This window comes from Eptatretus burgeri, chromosome 18 (assembly GCF_056783735.1).
Source record: "Eptatretus burgeri isolate ZD-2024b chromosome 18, Ebu_testis_v1, whole genome shotgun sequence".
In the NCBI taxonomy this organism is placed as follows: domain Eukaryota; kingdom Metazoa; phylum Chordata; class Myxini; order Myxiniformes; family Myxinidae; genus Eptatretus; species Eptatretus burgeri.
In genome coordinates this window covers 3,521,948-3,544,500 of record NC_140978.1, presented here as the reverse complement: position 1 = coordinate 3,544,500, position 22,553 = coordinate 3,521,948, and the positions used below count along the sequence as shown (strand labels likewise).

The 22,553-nt window shown below is 45.2% G+C and overlaps 2 protein-coding genes across 5 annotated transcripts in view; both read right to left on the bottom strand.

The window, feature by feature from the left end:
- CCAR1 (cell division cycle and apoptosis regulator 1) overlaps nt 1-22,553 on the bottom strand; it is a 199,649-nt gene that overhangs the window by 130,900 nt on the left and 46,196 nt on the right. The window lies entirely within an intron of this gene.
- Nucleotides 10,524-18,404, bottom strand: LOC147008488 (uncharacterized). Its single transcript, XM_085863733.1, has one exon. The coding sequence runs from the start codon at nt 17,900-17,902 to the stop codon at nt 16,889-16,891; it is 1,014 nt and encodes a 337-aa protein (XP_085719859.1). The 5' UTR covers nt 17,903-18,404; the 3' UTR covers nt 10,524-16,888.

The window sequence follows — 22,553 nt, the reverse complement described above, 5'->3', positions numbered from 1 at the left end:
TACATAATGAGATTAAGTGCTTTGAAGATTTATTCCCCCCTTTAAGTTTGGATGAGAAGTTAAATGAGAGGAAAGATAAATACTTCTACACAACCTTTTATAAGCATGAGACAACTTGGTGTGAACTTTTCCCTGCTTGTTTTTTATTTCCAGCATTAAAAATGAACCAAATAACATGATGATTGGTTATGAAACTAATGAATTTCACAACCTTGAATGGGACGATTTTTAACTTCCATGGAGTGTTGACTCGTTCCCGACCTGTTCCAGTTTAAACCTCCGTCTGGATGAACCTGACACAAAACTCAATCTTCTGGAGGTAAACTGTTTACTATTTTATCATCATTATATAATCATCTTTATATACCCTAATGGTTCTTCCCTCTGCTTTAAACAGAATATGGTGTCCGAGTTTCAAAGTCGCAAGCCATCTGAAGCAGAATGCTGGGAAAGAACATTTCGTTTCACAATTGAATATTTATCCCCACCCAAAGAAAGATGTTTAATGTTTTCATTCAATGGTGTTTAATTATATCTGCTTTGCTTAGAATTATGTAATGTGGGTGGGATTAAGGGGTGGTGGGTCAAGGGGGGGAGTGCACAAGGGGAGGGGATGAGGGGGTATATGGGTGGAATGAAGGGGTGGTGGGTCAAGGGTGGGGGTGCACAAGAGGAGGGGATGATGGGGTATATGGGTGTGGCTTGTGTGGGTGGAGACAATGAGGGGGGGGCAGAGTGAATTTTTTAATTGAATAAACATGTGAACTAATAAACTACTCATTGTATGATGGATGTAGATGTGGTGTATGGATGTGGATGTGGTGTGTGAGTGGAGTCAAAAAGAGGGTGGAGTCAACCTTTTGAATTTATCATCTTTGTCTTTTGTAATTCATGTGAATAAAATGAACCCAAGATTTCTCCTCCCTTTAAATCACATAATTTGTAAGTCCAAGGAACTCTATCTATTATATTGTTACGGTTGTGGAAATTCGCAAACCACCATTCAGGACCCTCAGGTGAGATATCTTCATAGGTACATGTGCAGTTAGCCCAAACCTGTTGTATAGAGGGAATTTATGTGATCCATCTGGGCTGCGATGCTTTGAGTCAGTCGTTTTTCTTTTTCTATCTTTTGTTTCAAACACACAACATTTCAACAACCACGCCATCCCCATCACAGCGCCAACCACACTGCAACCACGCCACCTCCACCATCTACGCCACCACATCTTCGCTACTCGCCATTCAACAGGCTCCGTGCGGTTATGATCTCTGCGGAAGAACAAACAAAAACCAACAAGGATGCTCGGTGGGCTTTTACCGCCTGTTTTTTCCCGTCTCACTTCCCCGCGCTTTGGAGTGGAGGAAGAGCGATTCAGGTCAAAGGTCAGAGGTCATGTAAAGGTGGGGCCTCATTTTGGGGGAATAATTCTCTGGCTCCGAGCCAAAAACCGACTCCCTCGGCCCCCGGACGGAGCGGGATGGAGGGAAAGCGCGAGGGAACGCCCTTTTCGGGAACCCTCTCGAAGGAAGGTGGAGCCGAGAACGGGGCGGGTGAAGGGCGGAGCACCGGGCGATAAAAGACGGACACGGGCGGGCGCAATGAGGGCTTTTTCTTCCTCTTCCTCTTGGCTGGTGGTTCGGTTAGTTTTTGTGGAGAGTTGGTCTTCAGGAAGAGGTCCTGTGCCCGCACCTTGGCGAGCGGCCCTGTCACGAAGGCACGGACGGGAGACGCGGCGGCGCCCGTTGCGAGGTGGACCTGTGCGTCCGGACGGGGAGTGCCGGAGAGGGTTCGCCGGCCGCGAGAGAGGTCGGGGCCGGGCACGACCACGCTGACGGTCGCGGGAGAGGGACTCACCAGCCAAAGGGAAGTCGCGACTTCTTTCTTTCTTTTCTTTGGGGTTTTTGTATGGATCTTGTGGCGCCGTGTCTCGTAAAGTAGTATTGTTTTAAGTGTTGCCGTGTGTACGCGTATTCGGTTGTAGCTCTGCATAGTTTCCTTTGTTACATTTGCTTTTTGTGCATAATTGTTTTAACTGTTATATGTGCATTTTGACTGTATGGCTGTATAATGCCTGGTGTTGGCGCAGTGGTTAGGGCAGCGGCTTGGGATCCAAAAGGTCCTGAGTTCAAGCTCTGTTGAACCACTGAATTAATACACCAGGGGGTTGACTCAACCTGTCATCCTTCCGAGGTCGGCGAAATGAGTACCAATGTACTGGGCCGGTGTATACCCTGGTTAAATAGGTGTACCATATCCCTGTGTCGTAAGAGGCAACCAGGGTTGCGTCAGGAAGGGCATCCGGCGTAAAACATGTGCCAAATCACTATGCGGATCATACGGATGATCCGCTGTGGCGACCCCTAACGGGAGCAGCTGAAAGAAGAAGAAGAAGGCTGTGTATACGTGCTTGTCTGTGTGTGTGTGTGTGTGTGTGTGTGTGTGTGTGTGTGTGTGTGTGTGTGTGTGTGTGTGTGTGTGTGTGTGTGTGTGTGTGTGTGTGTGTGTGTGTGTGTGTGTGTGTGTGTGTGAATAAAATGCTTGCTTGTTGAACTGTGCCTGTTTCGCTTCGTCTTTTCTTTATAGACCCTCCATCTTGCATCACGTGAGGGGTTCGTAGTGGGTGCAACATTCCGGTAATTAATCTGAACCGTCCAGGTCGACGATAACACCGCTCGATTATCCCGATAGTACGGAACGGGCCGCCCAAGCGGCTCGTGTCTGGAGTCGACCTGCGGCGAGGTACGATCACCCGGTTTACCATCCGCGTGGGTACTTAGGTAGGTCGAGTTTGGCGAACAACCCTATCCTACGCGGGTGGACGATTGGCACGATTGTGGTGAGGTCGAAAGGCCCACCTTTGACTAGCTCCCGGCATTGGTCCGAGAGGGTCATGACTGAATTGTCCGCCCGGTGGGCGACGTGCCGCGATTCGAGTTACGGGGCCGTTCGCACGCTGGCGGGCGCGAATTCGCAACACTGGTGTCCGGGAGTGGGATTCGAATCCCTCCCGCCTCGAAGCTAAATTCACGGGAATCGGTTAGGGGTGAGTGGAGCGACCCCCAATTCCCTCCAAATTACGAGCAATTAAAAATTAACATCTTACGTGAAATAGGATGGAGTCTCAAGACGAGCGGGAGCCGGGGGTAGTAGAAATGGATGTAGAACTGTTCGAATCCATGGCCCAGGATGAAAGCCCCGAGCAGGAAATGTTTATTGTGCAGGAACAGTTCCCCCCCCCCAACTGAACCCACAGCCCGAAATGGGTGTATGACACCTCCCCTCCCCCTCTCCGCCAAAACCCCCCGATCCTCGCCGAAGCGGCTCAGCCGAGTGCACTCGACATGGCCCAGCTATTCGCCATGCTGAAAAACGAGATGGATACGAGTGCGCAACGAATGAAGGAAGAAATGAAAGAAATGCGGGGTGAGACGCAGAACATGGGAATGAGCCTAAAAGGAAGCTTGGACGAACTAAAAAACGAAATTAAAAAGGAAGTCGACACGATACGAGCGGAGGTAACCGGGTTAAAAGAGAAAGTAAAAGGAGTGGGGGTCGCAATGGAAGAGAGCAAACAAGAGAGGGCAAATTAAATAAAGACGGTGGTGGGAAAGATAGACAAAGTAGGAAAAGGACTGGGAGAAGTAAAAGGGGGACAAGACCAAATAAAGGAGGAAATAGGGAAGAACATGACGGCGATATAGGAATTAAAAAGAGAACAAGGGAGAATAAAGGACGGATTGGGAGTCGTGAAGAAGGACTGTGAGGAAACACATAAAGACATGACAAAGAAAGTTGAAGACCTGCGAAAGGAGGTAAAAGCGGAGACACAGCAAGGATTAAAGGCCGTGGTGGAGGAATGTAGAAAGAGACATGAAGAAGTAATTAATGAAATGGAGCGGAAGCCGGAGAAAAGACAGAGGAACTGGGGAAACGGATAGAAGAACACAAGGGCGAGACGGAAGAGCGGTTTAGGACAACGGGGGAGAAAATATCCAAGACAAATAAGGTGGTGACACAGGTAAAAGGAGAAGTGGAGCAAATAAGAGAGAAAGTCGGGGAACTATCGTTAGGGATGATAGGGGAGGAATTAAATGAAGTAATGAAGGGGAAAATAGAGGAAATGGAGAGGAGACTGACGGAATGTGTGGAGACCCGGTGTGAGAGGCAGGGTGACCTCCTTCGGGAACAGGGGGAGAGGATATACTCCCTCGAGGCGGATCGTGCCCAGGTGGGGCCGGTGTCACAGGGCGGAGGAGGAGGCTTGCCCGATGCGTGGGTGAGCATGCCAAGCTTGGGGAGGGTAGAGGCCGAGGGGTCTTTTGGCCTAAGGGGGGTACCGAATATGACTGTTCCAGTGGGTGTGCAGAGTGCGAGTCCAATGGCTTGGGAGAGTAAGCGGGACGACGCGGGGCACGGACAGACACGGACAGGGGTGGTAGAGCCCCCGGGCAAATGGCTCGGACCCTGCGGGAGTGAGGCACCGTTGGGACTGGGGAGGTACACCCCTCCAGGAGTCCCTTGGGAACTGGAGGGGGACCTCGAAAGGACCGAGGGTTCCGTTACCCCCGTACGATGGCAAGACGGACTTGAGGGCGTACATGGCCCAGTTCCAGTGTGTTGCCAGAGGCAATGGCTGGAACGAGGTGCAGGGTGTGGCACAACTCACGGCGGCCCTGTGTGGCGCGGCCTTGGAAGTCCTGACCACGGTACCCAGTGAGGGGGTGACCTGGAGGATCTCCATTCGGCCCTAAAAAAACAATTTGGCATGGACCAGCAGAGCGAGTTTGTTAAAGCTCAGCTCAACGGGCGCAAACGACGCTCCCAGGAACCACTGGGAGAATTGGCACATGACATTCGCCGTTTGGTGGGGATCGCGCTCACCAACATGCTGCCGGAGTACCGGGAGGAGATTGCCCTGGACCACTTTCTCCAAGCGATAGGGGGCACCGATGTCAAAGTATTGCTGACCGTATGGCGCCCGGACAACCTCCAGAAGGCAGCTGATACTACTGCCTGCTGGGAGGCAGCCAGAACGCCATTGGGAGGGGCTGGGCGGCATGCGATGGCAGTCCGACAGGTGGGCCCCGGAAACGACAGTGCGCTGGGAGCTGGGGCGACCCTGGGCGAATGGAAAAGATGGTGCAGGGCATGTTCGACCGCCGGTTCGGGAGACCTGGGGAGAGGCGGTCGGGCCCAGGAAGGGCGGGGGATGGGCCACCAGGGGATACTTAATTCGGAACGGAGGGGGGTATAATTCGGCGTACCGGAGGAAAACACCTTACCAGAGGAGGTGTTATAATTGTGGCGCGAGGGACCACATGCAACGGGAGTGCAATGCCCCACGCAGGGAAAGGCCCCCGCGAAGGGAAGAGCCACGGCCCCCCAGACCACCAACTCCGCCTCGGGTCAATAGGGATAGCCAGGCCCAACCATCACCCCCCACCAGTCCCCGGGAAACGAAGAAGTGCCGAACATGTGGGGCCGTGTTCGGCAGAATCAGACGGAGAAGAACCCTCAGAACTGCGACAGGTCATCAATTGTGGCCAAATTGGCAATGGTAGCTTAACAATTCGGTGAAAAGTTGCCGGCGTAGGGGTAGATGCAGTTGTGGACACAGGAGCAAGCGCCACGATCATCAGCCCTGTGGTCCTTGATTCGAGTGTAGACGGTTGGGATGAGATCCACCGTCTGCAAAACCATAGTTTGCAGCTAGCTACTGGGGCAACGGCACCCCATCATAGGACGTGGTTTCGCGTCGTTTAAATTGGGCACCGTGAAAACAAGGATAGAGGTTTGGGTGGCGAAGGTGTGCGACCCATGTCGAATAGGGTTGGATGTGCAAACGGCCGGTGGTTGTAAGATTGACTTGGGCCGGGGGGTCATACAGTTGTGTGGTGAGGAGTTGCCGTTAGGGGGGCGTGAGCATGGATGAGAGGGTGGAGCTGGAGGCTCCTGACTCCGTGGTCATTCCCCCGGGTGCCGAGGCGGTGGTCCTGGCCCGGTGGCGAGCACACCCAACATGGCAGGGCTTCTGCGGCCTGGCGGGACTACCGGCAGGGCCATCAACCCCGGGTTTAGTCATGGGCCGCACCCTGGTAAGTACCGACGGGCCAATCGTGCCCGTTCGGGTGATAAATGTTAGCACGGAACCACACACTATCAGGAAGGGCACGAAGGTGGCAGATTGCACCCCAGTAAAAGAGGTCGCAGAGCTGAGGGACGATAACGTCGAGCCGGACCGGCCCCAGAGGGAGCTCCAGACTTGATTAGGAATTGGCCCTGGCCCATTTGCGAGATGCTAAATCAGAGTAGTGTAGATTTGGAGGATGCCCAGCGGGAGGCCTTATACAAACTGGTTGACCGACACATGGGGATCTTCTCCTTGTCACCCGAGGATATTGGACGTACGGGCCTGGTGCAACATCAGATCCACACCGATGGGGCCCGGCCTGTCCGTCAGCCTGCTCGAAGGCTCCCATGGAGCAAGAGAGAGGAGGCTGATGAACAGGTACTAAAGATGCTCAATGCAGGTGTCATTGAGCCCTCGAGAAGTCCTTGGATGTCACCGGTTGTGCTGGTCAAAAAAGAAGGATGGGACCACGCATTTCTGTGTGGACTATCACCAGCTGAACAACGTGACACTCAAAGACTCCTATCCCCTGCCAAGAATTGACGATACCCTCGACGCCGTTGCAGGCTCTAAATGGTTCTCAACTTTGGACCTCAAGAGTGGGTATTGGCAGGTGGAGATGGATAAGACGGGGAAGGAGAAAACGGCATTTTCCACAGGGAAGGGACTGTATCAGTTCACTGTGATGCCGTTCGGTTTGTGTAACGCCGCCGCCACCTTTGAGAGACTGATGGAGCGTGTACTAGGCGGCATGCCGTGGCAATCATGCCTGGTGTATCTGGATGACGTCCTGGTACACGCTAAATCATTCACCCAGGAGATAGCCAATTTGGACCAGGTGTTTGGACGCCTCAGGCAGGCAGGGCTAAAATTGAGCCTGGAGAAATGCACTTTGTTCGCGACAGAGGTGGCCTATCTCGGACACGTGATAGGCCGCGAGGGGGTGAAGACCGACCCCGGAAAAATTACAGCGGGAGAGGAGTGGCCCGTACCTACAACTGTCAAACAGGTACGGGGCTTTTTGGGACTTTGTTCCTACTAGCGGCGCTTCGTGGCAAACTTTGCGGAGATAGGCAGGCCCCTTCACCGGTTGACGGAGAAGGGGTTGAGATTTAATTGGTCAGGGGAGTGCCAGGAGGCCTTCCTCAAATTAAAGGGGTGTTTGACATCCACACCCGTTTTAGCGTACCCCACCGATGACGGGATGTATACCCTGAACACGGATGTAAGCCAGGAAGGATTGGGAGCAGTCTTGTCTCAGACACAGGGGGGCGTGGAAAGAGTGATCGCGTATTACAGTCGGGCCATGAGTAGGCCTGAACGAAATTATTGCGTTACTCACAAAGAGCTATTTGGCTATGCTGTCTGCAGTGAGCCATTTCCACCCGTACTTGTATGGGAGGAAATTTTTGGTTCGAACTGACCATTCCTCCTTGCAATGGCTCTTACGGTTCAAGGAACCGGAAGGCCAGATTGCAAGGTGGTTGGAAAAGTTGCAGCAGTACGATTTCAGTGTGGTCCATAGAGCCGGTAAGGCTCATGGGAATGCCGATGCGCTATCTCGACGCCCCTGTCTGGGAGAAAACTGCAGATATTGCACGACACATGACGAGCGGGACCAATTGGCAGACACCTCCCCGAAACTCCCAGTCCGTGCGGCCCGGGTGGTAGGCCCAACTTTGCCACTAACCGCGGGAGAGGAATTTGGTGGATTGGCATGGAGCACGGCCCAGCGGGAAGACCCCGTGATAGGGCCAGTGTACAAATGGGTCCAGGAAAACAGAAGGCCCAGTGGGGAGGAGATCGCCCCATGCGGAGCGCGAACAAAAGCATACTGGGCTCAGTGGAGGACCCGAGAAATGAGGGACAACATCTTATATCGCAAGTGGGTGGAGATTCCTTCCCAACAAACTTCTTGGCTGGTGATAGTCCCAAATTTTAAATTTAGGGTTTAAGACCCAAATTTTGAAACAGGTGCACGGTCCCCGCGCCGGCAGCCATTTGGGCAGGACCAAAACAAAATCTCGGGTCTGCCGGCGGTTCTATTGGGTTAACATGGGGCGCGATGTACAGAACTGGTGTCGAGCATGCGATGCCTGCACTGCGAAAAAGGGACCGCCACAGAGGATGAGGGCCCCACTCCAACTACATCAGGTTGGGGCCCCCCTTGAGCGAGTGGCCATGGACATTTTGGGACCACTGCCCCCCACTCACCAGGGTAATAAGTACATCCTCGTAATTATGGACTATTTCACCAAATGGCCAGAGGCCTTTGCCCTCCCCAACCAGGAAGCAGGGGTCGTGGCAAAGGCCTTCGTAGAAGGATTAACATGCCGGTATGGGATTCCGCAGGAGCTGCACACGGACCACGGACGAAATTTTGAGAGCAAATTAGTAAAAGAGGTGTGCAGACTCCTGGAAATTCGAAAGACACGGACAACACCCATGAGACCACAGTCTGATGGCATGGTGGAGAGGTTCAACAGGACCCTAGTCCAACAGTTCGCCCTCCTCACCGCCACTAACCAGGAGGACTGGGACGAACATCTCCCGTACCTCCTGATGGCCTATCGCGCGTCCCAGCACGGGTCTACCACGTGTAGTTCGGCGGTGTTGATGTATGGACGGGAGCTGAGAAGCCCCGTCGATTTATTGTGCGGTCCGATGCCTTAGCGGCTTGATAGGCGCCCGGGGGAGGGCTATGCCCGTCGGTTGGAGGAAGGCATGGAGAAGGTCCATGCCTTCGCACGACACCAGCTCCAACAGGCAGGCATAAAGATGAAGCGCAGGTACGACCACCGGAGCCTGGTGAGCAAATACCCACCGGGGCGAAGATTTGGTTCTTTAACCCCCGGCGGAGGAAGGGCAGATGCCCGAAGCTCACCTCACCTTGGCTGGGCCCGGGGGTCGTCCTGGCGCAAATCAGTGACGTGGTCCTAAAAATTAAAATGGGACCACGGGCCCTTCCCCGGATCGTCCACGCGGACCGCCTGAGACCTTACAAGGGCGACCTTACGCCCTCATGGATATGTCTTGCCAGAGGAGTTGGTGCTGGAACAGCCGCTCCCGCAGAGGCGCAAGGCTCACATAGCCTTGCAACGAGTTCACGAGCCCAGTAGGGAGGGATGAAATCCCCCCTGCAAATAAGGATTTGGGGACAGTGACAGACAGTGAATGAATGTGTAGAGGGGACGTAGCTAAGCTACGTAGTGTTAAATGGAACGTGCTATAATGTAAGGGACGACGTGGGAGCAGGAGGTAGTTTGGGGATGTAGTGAGCAGGATGGCAGGGTTCAGCGATGTGTGAGTTGAAGAGTTGTGAAGTGTGAAGTGGAAACATGTGCTTGGTGGGTGAGTGAGGCCAGTGGGTCTGTGTGAATGGAGTGAATGGGGAATACATGGTGTGATGAGTGATTGGGGGGAGGAGTGATTCCCGCCCAAGGGACCCCGGGGTCAGTGTAAAGTGAGTTAGCTGGGTTAGTGAAATTGACAAAAAATGGAAGTCGTTTTGCTGTTGGTGGGAGTGTCGGCTCGATACCCATTTGGAGGGGTGCAGGAGCCCTGTTGACGGTCTGGGAGCGTGGCTGCGAAAGGTGAGTATGGCTGAGTGGGTACCCCGGGCACCGGGCTAGTCGGCCGTGATAGGCCAAGGGCCCATGGGGTTCCGGGATAGCGTAGTGGGCACGGGTGCGCCCACATGATGCGGGGCCCGGGGCACCGTTAGCCGCGTGGGCAGTGTTGTGGGCACGGGTGACCCTCGGAAAGGGGCCTGGGAAGCCAGCCTGCCACGTGAGCGTTTCAGGGGAGTCGCCAGAGAGGGCACTCCCCGGTGTTTAGGGAACTGGTAGGCTCGGAGGCAGTGTAGTGCCCGGGGGTGCCATCGTTGGAGAATCGGCAGAGGGTCGTGCCTGCAAAGGGAGCCACGCGTCCCAGCCATGAGACCGTGTGACGGCACGGAGAGAAAATTGGGGGGCGAGGCCGGAAATTTTAGAGGACACCAACACAGGCGACGGGAATCTGGGTTTTTAGAACCAATAGCTGAAGCGAGAGGCGCTTGTTGAAAGCCCCGGGGTAGTTTAAGATATAATGGTTAGGGTCGATTAGGAGATGTACCCTCCGCACCATCCATCCCTTCGCTCTCGTTGTGGGCCGCTGGACCCACTTTGGGTTAGATCGCTGAAGTCTAGGGAGGCCATCCTGAGGCTTGAATTGGGCCTCGACACATGACGCTAGCTCTCCCTCATTCCCCTCCGGGAAGGGAACATAGGGGTTGGGAGTAGGCTAGGGGATGATAGGATTAGCCGAACAAGGACGATAAAGGGCGTTCGGGGACGAATTATAGTGGGTAAGAAAGAAATGAAAATAAAAACAACAAAAAAAAAGTTTGGGCTAAATTGGGTTTTTACAAATTAAGGGAGTGGGTATTGACAGTGACAGGCAAAGGCGATAGGTGGGAGGGAGACAGGTAGGTAGGTCCAAGTCCACCTTCCGAGTGGCCAGCACCACCGCACTCCCTCCACCAACCTGCACTGTACGGTGAGAGGCTGGCCAACTTCGTCTGCTGGCTGTTGTTATGTTTCAAGGCCGGTGCCGGTCAGCTCCACTGCCGGCTGGTTTGCTGCAAGGCCTGTGCCGGCCAGTTCATCTGCCGGCTGTATTTGCCACAGCGGCCTTGTCATGCCTAGCCTGTCCAGTTTGCCATGCCATGCCTGCTACCCGCGGTTCTTTTTGCCCCTGTTCTATGCTGCATTTTCCCCGCCCCTTGTTCATTGCCATGTGCGCCAGGATCGTCGTCGCAAGCTGCAAGAACTGTCCTGTTGGCAGCTACAACACGGGCCTGCAGTGGCGGCCTGTGCGCCGGTTGACTTTTGTTTTGCTTCCTGCAGAGTCCATAGATCCTGGGCCATGGTTAGTGTAGAATTTGTAAGCAAGATGTACTGCAAATATGAGTGCGCCCCCGGCATGTATGTGTTAGCGCTGGCAATTTTATGTAAGTCGTCTGTGTGATTGTGTTTGTTAGTTAGTTACTCAGCCCTCAGGTTATTTATTTTGGGGGCACGAATACACTGAATGTCGCACTCAGGGATCCGAAGGTAAAACGTACTAGGGGAGAACTACACATGATGGCACACGAGAATTTGACGACTCGGGACGAGTCTGTAAAAAGGGGAGGGGGTAGTGTTACGGCTGTGGAAATTCGCAAACCACCATTCAGGACCCTCAGGGTGAGATATCTTCATAGGTACATGTGTAGTTAGTCCAAACCCGTTGTATAGAGGGAATTTATGTGATCCATCCAGGCTGCGACGCTTTGAGTCAGTCGTTTTTCTTTTTCTCTCTTTTATTTCAAACACACAACATTTCAACAACCACGCCATCCCCGTCACATCTCCAACCACACTGCAACCACGCCACCTCCACCATCTACGCTACCACATCTTCGCCACTCGCCATTCAACAGGCTCCGTGCAGTTACGATCTCCGCGGAGGAACAAACAAAAACCAACAAGGATGCTCGGTGGGCTTTTCCCGCCTGTTTTTCCCATCTGATTTCCCCCGCTTTGGAGTGGAGGAAGAGCGATGCAGGTCAAAGGTCAGGTCATGTAAAGGTGGGGCCTCTTTTTGGGGGAATAATTCTCTGGCTCCAAGCCAAAAACTGACTCCCTCGGCCCCCCGGACAGAGCAGGGTGGAGGGAAAGCGTGAGGGAACGCCCATTTTGGGAACCCTCTCGAAGGAAGGTGGAGCCGAGAACGGGGCGGGGTGAAGGGCGGAGCCCCGGGCGATAAAAGACGGACACGGGTGGGCGCAACGAGCGCTTTTTCTTCCTCTTCGTCTTGGCTGGTGGTTCGGTTGGTTTTTGTGGAGAGTTGGTCTTCAGGAAGAGGTCCTGTGCCCGCGCCTTGGCGAGCGGCCCTGTCACGAAGGCACGGACGGGAGATACGGCGGCGCCCGTTGCGAGGTGGACCTGTGCGTCCGGACCGGAGTGCTGGAGAGGGTTCACCGGCCGCGAGAGAGGTCGGGGCCGGGCGCGACCACGCTGACGGTCGCGGGAGAGGGACTCACCAGCCAAAGGGAAGTCGCGACTTCTTTCTTTCTTTTCTTTGGGGTTTTTGTATGGATCTTGTGGCGGCGTGTCTCGTAAAGTAGTATTGTTTTAAGTGTTGCCGTGTGTACGCGCATTCGGTTGTAGCTCTGCATCGTTTCCTTTGTTACATTTGCTTTTTGTGCATAATTGTTTTAACTGTTATATGTGCATTTTTGACTGCATGGCTGTATATACGTGCTTGTCTGTGTGTGTGAATAAAATGCTTGCTTGTTGAACAGTGCCCGTTTCGCTTCGTCTTTTCTTTATTGACGCTCTATCTTGCATCACGTAAGGGGTTCGTAGTGGGTGCAACATCCCGGTAATTCATCTGAACCGTCCAGATTGACGATAACACCGCTCGGTTAACATGATAGTACAGAACGGGCCGCCCAAGCGGCTCGTGTCCGGAGTCGACCTGCGGCGAGGTACGATCACCCGGTTTACCATCCGCGTGGGTACTTAGGTAGGTCGAGTTTGGCGAACAACCCTATCCTACGCGGGTGACCGATTGTGGTGAGGTTGAAAGGCCCACCCGTGACTAGCTCCCGGCGTTGGTCCGAGAGGGTCACGACTGAATTGTCCGTCCGGTGGGCGACGTGCCGCGATTCGAGTTACGGGGCCATTCGCACGCCGGCGGGCGCGAATTCGCAACAATATCAATGATTTTAAAAAGTTCATTCATCCATCATTTAGTGTAACCTTTTTAAAAATGATATTTACACCTGTATATTCTTACCATATCCCCAACTTTGAACTTAGGCTTTCTTTGATTAATCTCTTTTTCATATTCTAATTTTGTAAATGTTTCTGATGGTTTCGATTTTGATGAGATGAATCGTATTGTTGTAATTATCTACAATGTCCTGAATTAAAGACACCCATTGTTAAGAACCAAGTTGAGTGAATTTTTTATATAGTCTCTCTTTTGAAGTGTGATTAAAACACTCAATAACAACCGCTTTTCCTTCATTAAAGATGCTGTATAATGAAACACCGTTATCTTTAAGAAAATTAATTAGTGTTTTGTTGTAGAACTCTGTGCCCTCATCAGTCCACAATTTTTAAAGTTTTCTCTTGATTTTATTAATTATCTGTTGGAAGGCTAACATAAGAGTTTTACCTCTTGTTTTTCAAAGGAACAACCCACACATATATCTACTCCTCAAATCAATAACAGTTAAAGCATACTTGTACTCCTTTTCATTATTAAGTTCACTCACGTCAGTGGACCAGATATAATCAACCTCTTTGGAATAAACGTTCCTTCTTTTAAACTTTGTGATTATTGGTTTATGGAATTCATCAGTCAATTGCTCTTCAATCTTAATGACATGATTATAGCCTTTAAGTTTTATTAATTTCTCAGCCCAAGTCTTAATTTAGCATTCATCACCTTCTTCACAATAAACCCATCAACCTTTTCTCTCAATGTTGGATTTCATATCAAAGACAAATTATTCAACATTTCTCTGTACGCTTCAGGTTTTTCTTCAAACATTGTGCTATTTCTATAATCAATATCGTGCTTCATACACATTTCATCAACTGTTTTTAGCCGCTTCTCGCGTAGCGAATGCTAGCTCTAAGAGAGCTCCGCGTTGTTGTTCTTCTTCTTCTGGTGAAGACAATACCTTTCTGACGCGGCTCTTGGATACATTTGTCCTGTTCAGTTTCAACCAAGGTTTCGGATTGTTAGCCTCATCTAATCTTTTATCCAAGTTTGTACATAGACCACAGAAAGAATATCCTGGTAGATGTAATTCCCCTGGTATTCCAGTTGTTGTAAATTTACTTCCTGATAAAAACTTTTGTTTATCTCCCCCACTTTTATGCTTAGAGATGAATTGACACTTTTTAGAGCCACACACTAAACATATTCCATTTTGATAAACCCTGTTATTTTTGATTTTAACATACGAGATATTTTTACATTTGAGACAATAACTCATATATTTATGAGAAAAATTATTCGAGTGTGAAAACCTTTTTAGTTTCCAACATATACATTTGAATTTTTAAAATATAAAGAATCTTTAGAAATGCCTTCACGCTCTCCTCCATTTATTGAATAAAAAAAAAGTAAAACATTAACCAAAGTCACTTACACCAACATCATCAATAATGTAATCTTTTCCTTCTTTCTTTTCTTTATCTCCACTTTCTCGTTTAAATCTTCTCCCTGAAATTGATGTTAATACTCTTGACCCATACATTTTTGATAATTCTTTATTTTCCTCCTCAGCGATTTATTTGTTTTCTGAAATACCTCTAATCTCTTTTAAATCTCACTGGTTTCCATTTTATTCTCTCTCTTTCTCTCTCTCTCTCTCTTCAACTCCTTCCTCATCTCTTACTACCCTTGAACCACTTTCACTCCATAGAATATCATACATGTACTCATCTGGATTTTTGGATATTCCTGTATCTAAAAAAATTTTTTGCAACAGGAAACCAATAAAATATTTTCTGGATTTCCAAAAGACTTGTATTTTCTCAACTTCAAAACCTTTTCATAATTTAACATTTTAGTTAAATCCAAAGTAGTTGGTTTAGTGACATCAGTATAAAGCCAATCTTGTATTGAAAACAACCCATTCTTGTGTTGTCAAACATATTTATTAAAATACTGAATACCCGTTTCTTGTAGTTATGCTTGGACACAGTGATGATAATTTTATTGAAGCCTTCTTGCTGTCATTTATGTATCAGAAACATATGACATTAATATGATGACAGGTAATACCTCCCCATCTTCCCATTGTTAAATGAGTTTGTATTCCCTTACGATATAAAATACTGTTCTTTGTGTTTTCATGATATACACTTTGGCAAGGGCATTATTGATTTTACCCTTATTAAATTCTTTTTTGTTGTTTCCAAATCTTGCTTCCACAAATCTCATTAATCGGCACCAAGTGGATCATATTCTTCCTTACGAGACAGATTTAATTATTTCAGGTCTTCTTGGTTAATTTTTAAATGACCAATTATACCCTAAATCATTCATATGATATTCCCAGTTCTATTCTCATACAAACTATCCGCTTCTCTCATACAAACATCTCATACAAACTTCTTTAGAAAATTTTATTTCAATTGGAACTGTGAATTCTGCATGACCCGGAGATAAAATCAACACTTCTGTATCTTTGGAATACACACACGTTTTATTTTGGGATATATATTGTGATAAATCACTTAATCTCACCAAGTCATTTGCCTCAGTTGGGCTTGGATAATTTATTAATTAATAAGCATTTTTCATGTTAGTTTTTTTGTTATACGAAATTTCTGTCGTTCAGCCTGTGCTTTTGTGTAATAATTTGACAAATTAACATCCAGTTCTTGGGATACAACAAAGGTAGAACGATCTTTTCCAACATTAAGTCATTTATATTAGATTAAAAATAACATCATAAAAATTTTATTTTTGTTGAGTTGAAATAACACGTCGAGACATAATTGACCACAACAATTGGAATTTAATTATTGGACTTGGAATGTTTGAAAAACACAATTCTGCAAGATAGTCTAGTCAAAAAAAATGAGATATGTATCGTCCAGCAGCCAAAGGCCAAATTTTCACCTAACCCGAACATCTCTGATAAAGTTTTTTTTCTCTGCTGATTATTCACCCTTGGGGTGTATCTAATGATATCCAGGTGGGTGTGAACCTGTCACCCTTGAGCAACTTTAAATATTCAAGATGGCTGCCACAATGGGCTAAAATTCTAAAATTCCTATTCTTTCAATGTAGTCGGCGAGAAATCAATGATTTTATTGTTCAAATATATGTTTTGAATTTCAACAATATGTGTACAATAGTTTGGGAAATATCAGCTGTACCGTTGCTATGGTAACTATTAATATGACTACCGTTATGTCAGTAAAATATAGAAAAGTGGCAATCTGCCATATATTTCAAGAACATGTTCAATTACAACATTTTTTAAAATCTTTTTGGCAAATGCTCTTGATCACTGCATTGAGTAAAATAGGATGATTAATTGCATTTTTCTGTTGCCATGGTAACTATCTAAAATGATCACTGATTAGTTAGGTGTTAAAGATGAACAGCATATAATGTATATACTTGTACATTTTATATTATTTGTTTTCTACCTCATAAACCATATGGGGGCCGATTTGGTGATAAACTGTAAGATGTTGTCATGGTTACCACAAAGATGCCACTGTAAATTGGTACCGAATGTTTTTAATCATGTTTTTTACTATAGTCCTGCACCAGAAAAGGAAATTTTAGCTGGACCCAAAATTTCTTGATATGGTTATTTTCTCTACTTCATATGCATCTTCGTGATGTATATTATGATATTCAGGTGGGTGTGACCTTCTCAGCCCTGAGCAACTTGATGAATTCAAAATGGCGTCCAGGAAATGAGGAAAAATACTAATTTTTACATGTCAATGACCATATCAATTAAAAACACAATGAACCATGTTTTATATCATTTTAATGACAGCTAGATTCTTCTGAAAACTTAGTATTACATATATTATATGATTAAAACGAAATTACTTATTTAGGTCACAATGGCCACAAAGAATGAAAGATTAATATGTTTCTGATGGATTATTGAGAAAATCAGAAAAACAAGTGACTGGGAAATCAAAAAGATATTTTTAGATGAAATATTTATTTCGAATTCATAGTGCATACAAATGCAATAAAGCCCACTTAGGCTTATTTAAGGTAGTTAGTACACATGCCATAAATAATGGTGACGACATCAAATCAAACATGGTATCTTGGGCGGCTGAAGTTTGGCTCGAGATTCCAAATAAAGACTCGTCTTCATAGTCTTCTACTTCCATGACTAGCTTCGTGTACTCATTAAAACAGGCATGGCTGCCTTGGCAGGAGCACAAAATGGTACAAGCAAGAGTTGAGCTGTTGCAACTGCAGTGTCGTGTCTTACACGCATTTTCACTGCTGCAGTTGCACCTAATCAATTTGAGAAGCTCTTCTGGAGCAAGAGGGACATTCTCAGGTAGTGGAGAAGGTGACAGAGATGATGAACCCTGCTCATGATACCAACCATATACAGTGGCATCTAAGACTGGTTGCATTGCATCTATTGCCTTCTTCCATACTGCAACTTGGAGATAGGCGCGACCAATATTCTCCATGAACGCTTCATCTGTAGGAGGAAGAGACGGAATTTCCGGGGCACAAGCGGTACTTCTGCCTACTTTAGAGGCACACAGTTTCTGTCGCGTGTTTGTCATGGACTGACATTCTGGAACACCATAGCATGATGACATGAATAGTGTGACTTGCTTTCTTATCTCAGATTTTTGTACACTGGTGTCCCCAAGGAAACTTAGAGAATGACGACCAGTACGTCGCACCTTTAAGGCAATTCCTTTGCCAATTCCGACGTAAGTGGCGACGGTATCACATCCTGTGAGTCCATGGGTTGCTAGTAAATCTGGAATAATCTCATGATGCTTTTCCACACTGGCTCTGATGTCGATAGCAGCACGACCCTTTACTGGAGACACCATCGTGACAGGGCAAGAAATTTGTCCATTGAATGTAAAGTGCAGCAAGAGTACAAATATATCTGTATCGTCTGCTACCACGAGTGCCTTATTCGGCTTTACAGATGCGATTTGCTGCACAATGATGGTATCACCCTCTTCCTGGTTTGTGGTCATATCACAACGCCTAATAACCACACTTTGGTTGATCTCTACTGGAACAGAGTCACTTCCAGTGACTCTGGTCGAGTAACTACCAGCTTATGGTGAGGGATGTCATTTTTGTAGGCTATCAAATCCTCGCAAATTAGTGAAATAAGTTGCTTTTATTGGCCGTGACTATCAAAACTATTTTAGTAACATTTTTGTGGTTACCATGGCCACATTAAACAATTTATTAATCATATTTAACCCACCATGATCTAAGAGTTTGAAAACATTTAACTTAGATCAGAAATGCACAGTTTTATGTTATATATTTTCAGCGCTTATTTTCAAACATCACAATTGCATTTGTTGTCATGGTTACCATGGCACCATAACTTCATTACTCATTAATTCTATTTTATGTAAAACATTATTGTCATTAGTTCATGTATAGAAAAACAACAAAATTATGCAACAATAAACATTTTCTTGAAATTATGGCAATTTGGTTGTTTTAACCATCTTTTACCAACATAATCGTAGTTATAATTGGTAGTTACTATAGTAACGGCACAGCAAATACTTCACAAACCGTTTTTATTTGAATTAGTGGACCCTAAAAAATATATATATATATATATATATATATATATATATATATATATATATATGACATCCAAAAACTCATAGGTCGATAGCAGAAAACACTGAAATAACATGAATTTTCTACTTTGTCGATTTTGGCATCCATCTTGGACGCCATCTTGAATATTTCAAATTGCTCAAGGTTGACAGGTTCACACCCACCTGGATATCATTGGATACACCCCAGAAATGAATTATCAACACAGAAAAAATACTTTATCAGAGATGTTAGGGTTACCCCCCTCAGCTACTGGACTAGTAGCTAAATAACATGCTGGAGGCATTTTTGAGGAAAAGTTGGCAACCAGTTTATTTCACCTAATTTGGGTGTGCTGAATTCAAATTTGCTGTCTGCCAAGCTGTATCTTGAACGCTTGACCCTCAAAATGACGGAATAAGCCACGCCCCTTTTTGCTGAATGCGAAATATAATTCTCCTTTAAAATGGCATCTAAACTATCATGTGTGGTATCAAATTAAAGCTAATGACATGTACATTGCATTCATACTGTCAATGAATTAGTATTGTATGGTCTTTGGTCAATGAAATGTCAAAAGGTCATGATTTGTGTGAAATATACAATCAAAATTATATATACATTTATGGTCCTGTAATGAAAAGGAGAGGAAAGTCAACTTCTACTTTAAAAGTTGGTCAGGTTTTGATTAAAAAAAGGATTAATATGCATTTAATGTTGTTTGTAAGTGTGACCCATCTTGGTCTGAAAAAATATAGCTTCTCTAGAGGGCGCCAAGTCATCATATTGTGGCTACAGGCTGTCTCTACTGCACACATCAGCACATGTAATTGGACAAAAGTTACTCCATTGTTATGTCAACAACCTTGTCAATTATACACTATTCTGATAAGTTTTTAATATTTTGAACACCAGTGTGATATTTTGTATGGAACAAGGCATCTGTGAATGTAATTATTTACATGATATTTAATGAATTTGAGTCCTTCCCTTGTATCACGTAATAAAATAACAGTTGCACCAAAAACCACACCAAGTTGAGATTTGTTGTGGTGTGTTCATAATTAACGACAAAATCTAATACCCAAATAATTATATCAGAGTGTATAATAATGTAAAAAAATAGTAGCTCCAGGATACAAGATAGACTGGTTATGTCAAATTTTAAAAGTACAGAAGGCCTTAAAAAACAAATGTGATGACATTTTTGATATGTGATGACTTAAAAAACAAATGTGATAAAGAATAAGATACGTTATTTTTTGGTCAAATTCATTATGTTGATTCCCTTTAATTTCGACGTTCCTAAACAATATCGCTTTACTTCAGTCAATTTGTAATTAATGTTGTTTTTGTATTGTATCAATCTTGTGTAGCCTTTGGAACTTCTACTGTTACAAACAGCCCTGAATAATATAGTTTTGTAACCTTAAGGGAACAAATTAACAAATCGAAGAGATACTATAAATCTAACGAGTTCCACGTCATCAAAATTAATGATTAGTCATATTTTTTAAGGCCATCAAAGTTGTTTTGCCCCACTTCCGATTTTATTACTGGAAGAGGGATGGAGGAATCAACACTCTAACATAACTAGTTACATTTAAAGGACTTCATAAATCTTTTGATTTGTTCCCTACCTAAATTATCCCAGATAATGAAATACATACTTCTCATCAATGAGTTGGCAATGTTGAAATCTTGCACTTTTGTACGATACCAAACATGATTATTATGTTTGTCATCACTAAGAAGGTGACGTATGGAAATGGGTGTGGCTTATAATGTGATATCAGGGGTCACCAGGTCAGGATACAGCTTGACAGAACTTTTTTAAAATCCAGCATATAGGGTAATGTAATGTATCTACCATGTACACCAATTTTTTTTTGTCAGAATTTTTTTCATACCAACAAATGATGCTTCAGGATAAGCTGGCAAGGCCGAAGCAGTAGGGGCATTCTGACTGGTATTTTGACGAGAAGCTTCTCGATTTTAATCTTGATTTACATTAAAATGAGTTGCTCCTCGTCCAAACATTTGTTAGATCACCCCATCGCTCCCATCCCTGATGGTTTATCCTGAATAATGATTCCTTAGAATGAAAAAGAACGATATGAATTTAGTCCTGAATTGTCTTTATAGAGCAATGTAGAATTATGTAATATGATATTATGACCTCATTTTACCCAAAATGACCTCTAAATGACCCCACATGATGTAATATTTATTTATTGATCATGTTTTTGCAATGTTCATGTCATTACCTTTCATATGATACCACACATGATATATTTACATTAACTTTTACAGTAAACCATATTGCAGAATATGCAAAAAATGGGCGTGGCTTATTACGTAATTTTGAGGGTCAAGCGGTCAAGATACAGCTTGGCAGACAGCAAAATTGAAATCAGCATACCAAAATTAGGTAAAGCGTCTGTCAGCTTTTCCTCAAAAATGCCTCGGGTTGTTATATTCAGAAAACTTGACTAGTTTAAGAATTTAATGACTTCAACAGGCGGTGGAAGACCACGACTATCAAAATAATATTTAAGCTCATGATAATAAAAACAAACCCAATGAGAACAGTTTCCATTACTATCTTCTAAATTCATAATAATATTCTTTGTATGATAGACAAGTTTGTTAATGAATCTCTCGTACAAATAACCACATTATCAATTGTTAATTTCTAATAATATTTAGCAAGTTCCATATTTGATGTATTCTTTCCAAATTCTTTAAACAACTCATCAATGCTCATTTATGAGAAAAATATAATCCATTACCCCTTTCAGTTAATTTTATACCTGCTTTGGCGATAGAAGAAAGCATATCTCCAAAAGAACAATCTCGCTTTATCAGGAAGGCTTTCAAGTTTTTCAGCAAAATCTACTCCACTGGTCAAAAGTTTTAGAAGACCAACATTTTCCCACTTTTTACTGAAATTTCAGCAGTTTAAATGTTTCAATGTACTCTGAAATTAAAGCATAGAAGAAATAAACAATTGCAGATAAAAAGGTAAAGCATGGAATCGTTTTGTTGAACAAAATTTAATCTAAATTTTTGCCTCATCAAACTTGTCAGTTGCTTTGCTTTCACCCTTCTGTCCAGTTCATCCCAAACCAGCTCGATGGGGTTTAAGTCTGGAGACTGTGCTGGCCATTCCATGATTTGAAGCCTACATGCTTGTTCTTTTCTTTAAAGGTAGTTCTGACAAAGCCTGGAGGTATGTTTTCGGTGGTTATCTTGCCGTAGGATGAACTACCAGCCAACAAGGCATAGACCAGAGGGTATTGCATAGCACTGCAAAATGCTGTGGTAGCCCTTTTGGTTTTCATTTTTATCCCAATATTTTTTCCCCATAATCATTTTTTCAGCATAATCATTTTGGGCATCTTTTATACTCTTTATAGCACCTGCTACATTTCCCACAGCAGAAGCAGTTGAACCAATTAGGTCTATATGTTTAAGAATAGTTGAACCGACACCAATTAGAGTATCAATTATCCCATCTCCTTTATTTCCAAATTGATGTCCTACACCCCATTGTCTTTTCAGTTTATAGCATCCTCTACCAAGAAACATACCTTCATGCTTATAGTATGGGGAAAGGAACATCCCATCCCCTGTAATTATTTTATATTTTCCCAACTCGTGTTTCCTCACCATAACCATTGTATTTATTTATTGGAAAACCACATAGGTGAATTCTGATGGATATAATTTCTCCATTAAAAGAAACCATGTGATTATCTTGGTCGGTTATCCAAAAATTTACTCTGTGTATGGTTTTCCCAGACACGGGTTGATAAACCAGATTTTTTTGGTTCCATATTGAATATATAACCAATTGGGTTTGAGTATGCACTAAATGAAAATATTGTATTTGTTCTTATTCCATCATGATAAGCACAGTGAATTAATACCAAATTTATGCCTGAGGATATTTGAATGACACCACTATAAAACGGTCCATAAGTTTCAATCTGTTTTTGAGGAGAAACCCAAAACTCTCTAAATGAATTATCAATTGTGAAATCAACCTTGTAGTTA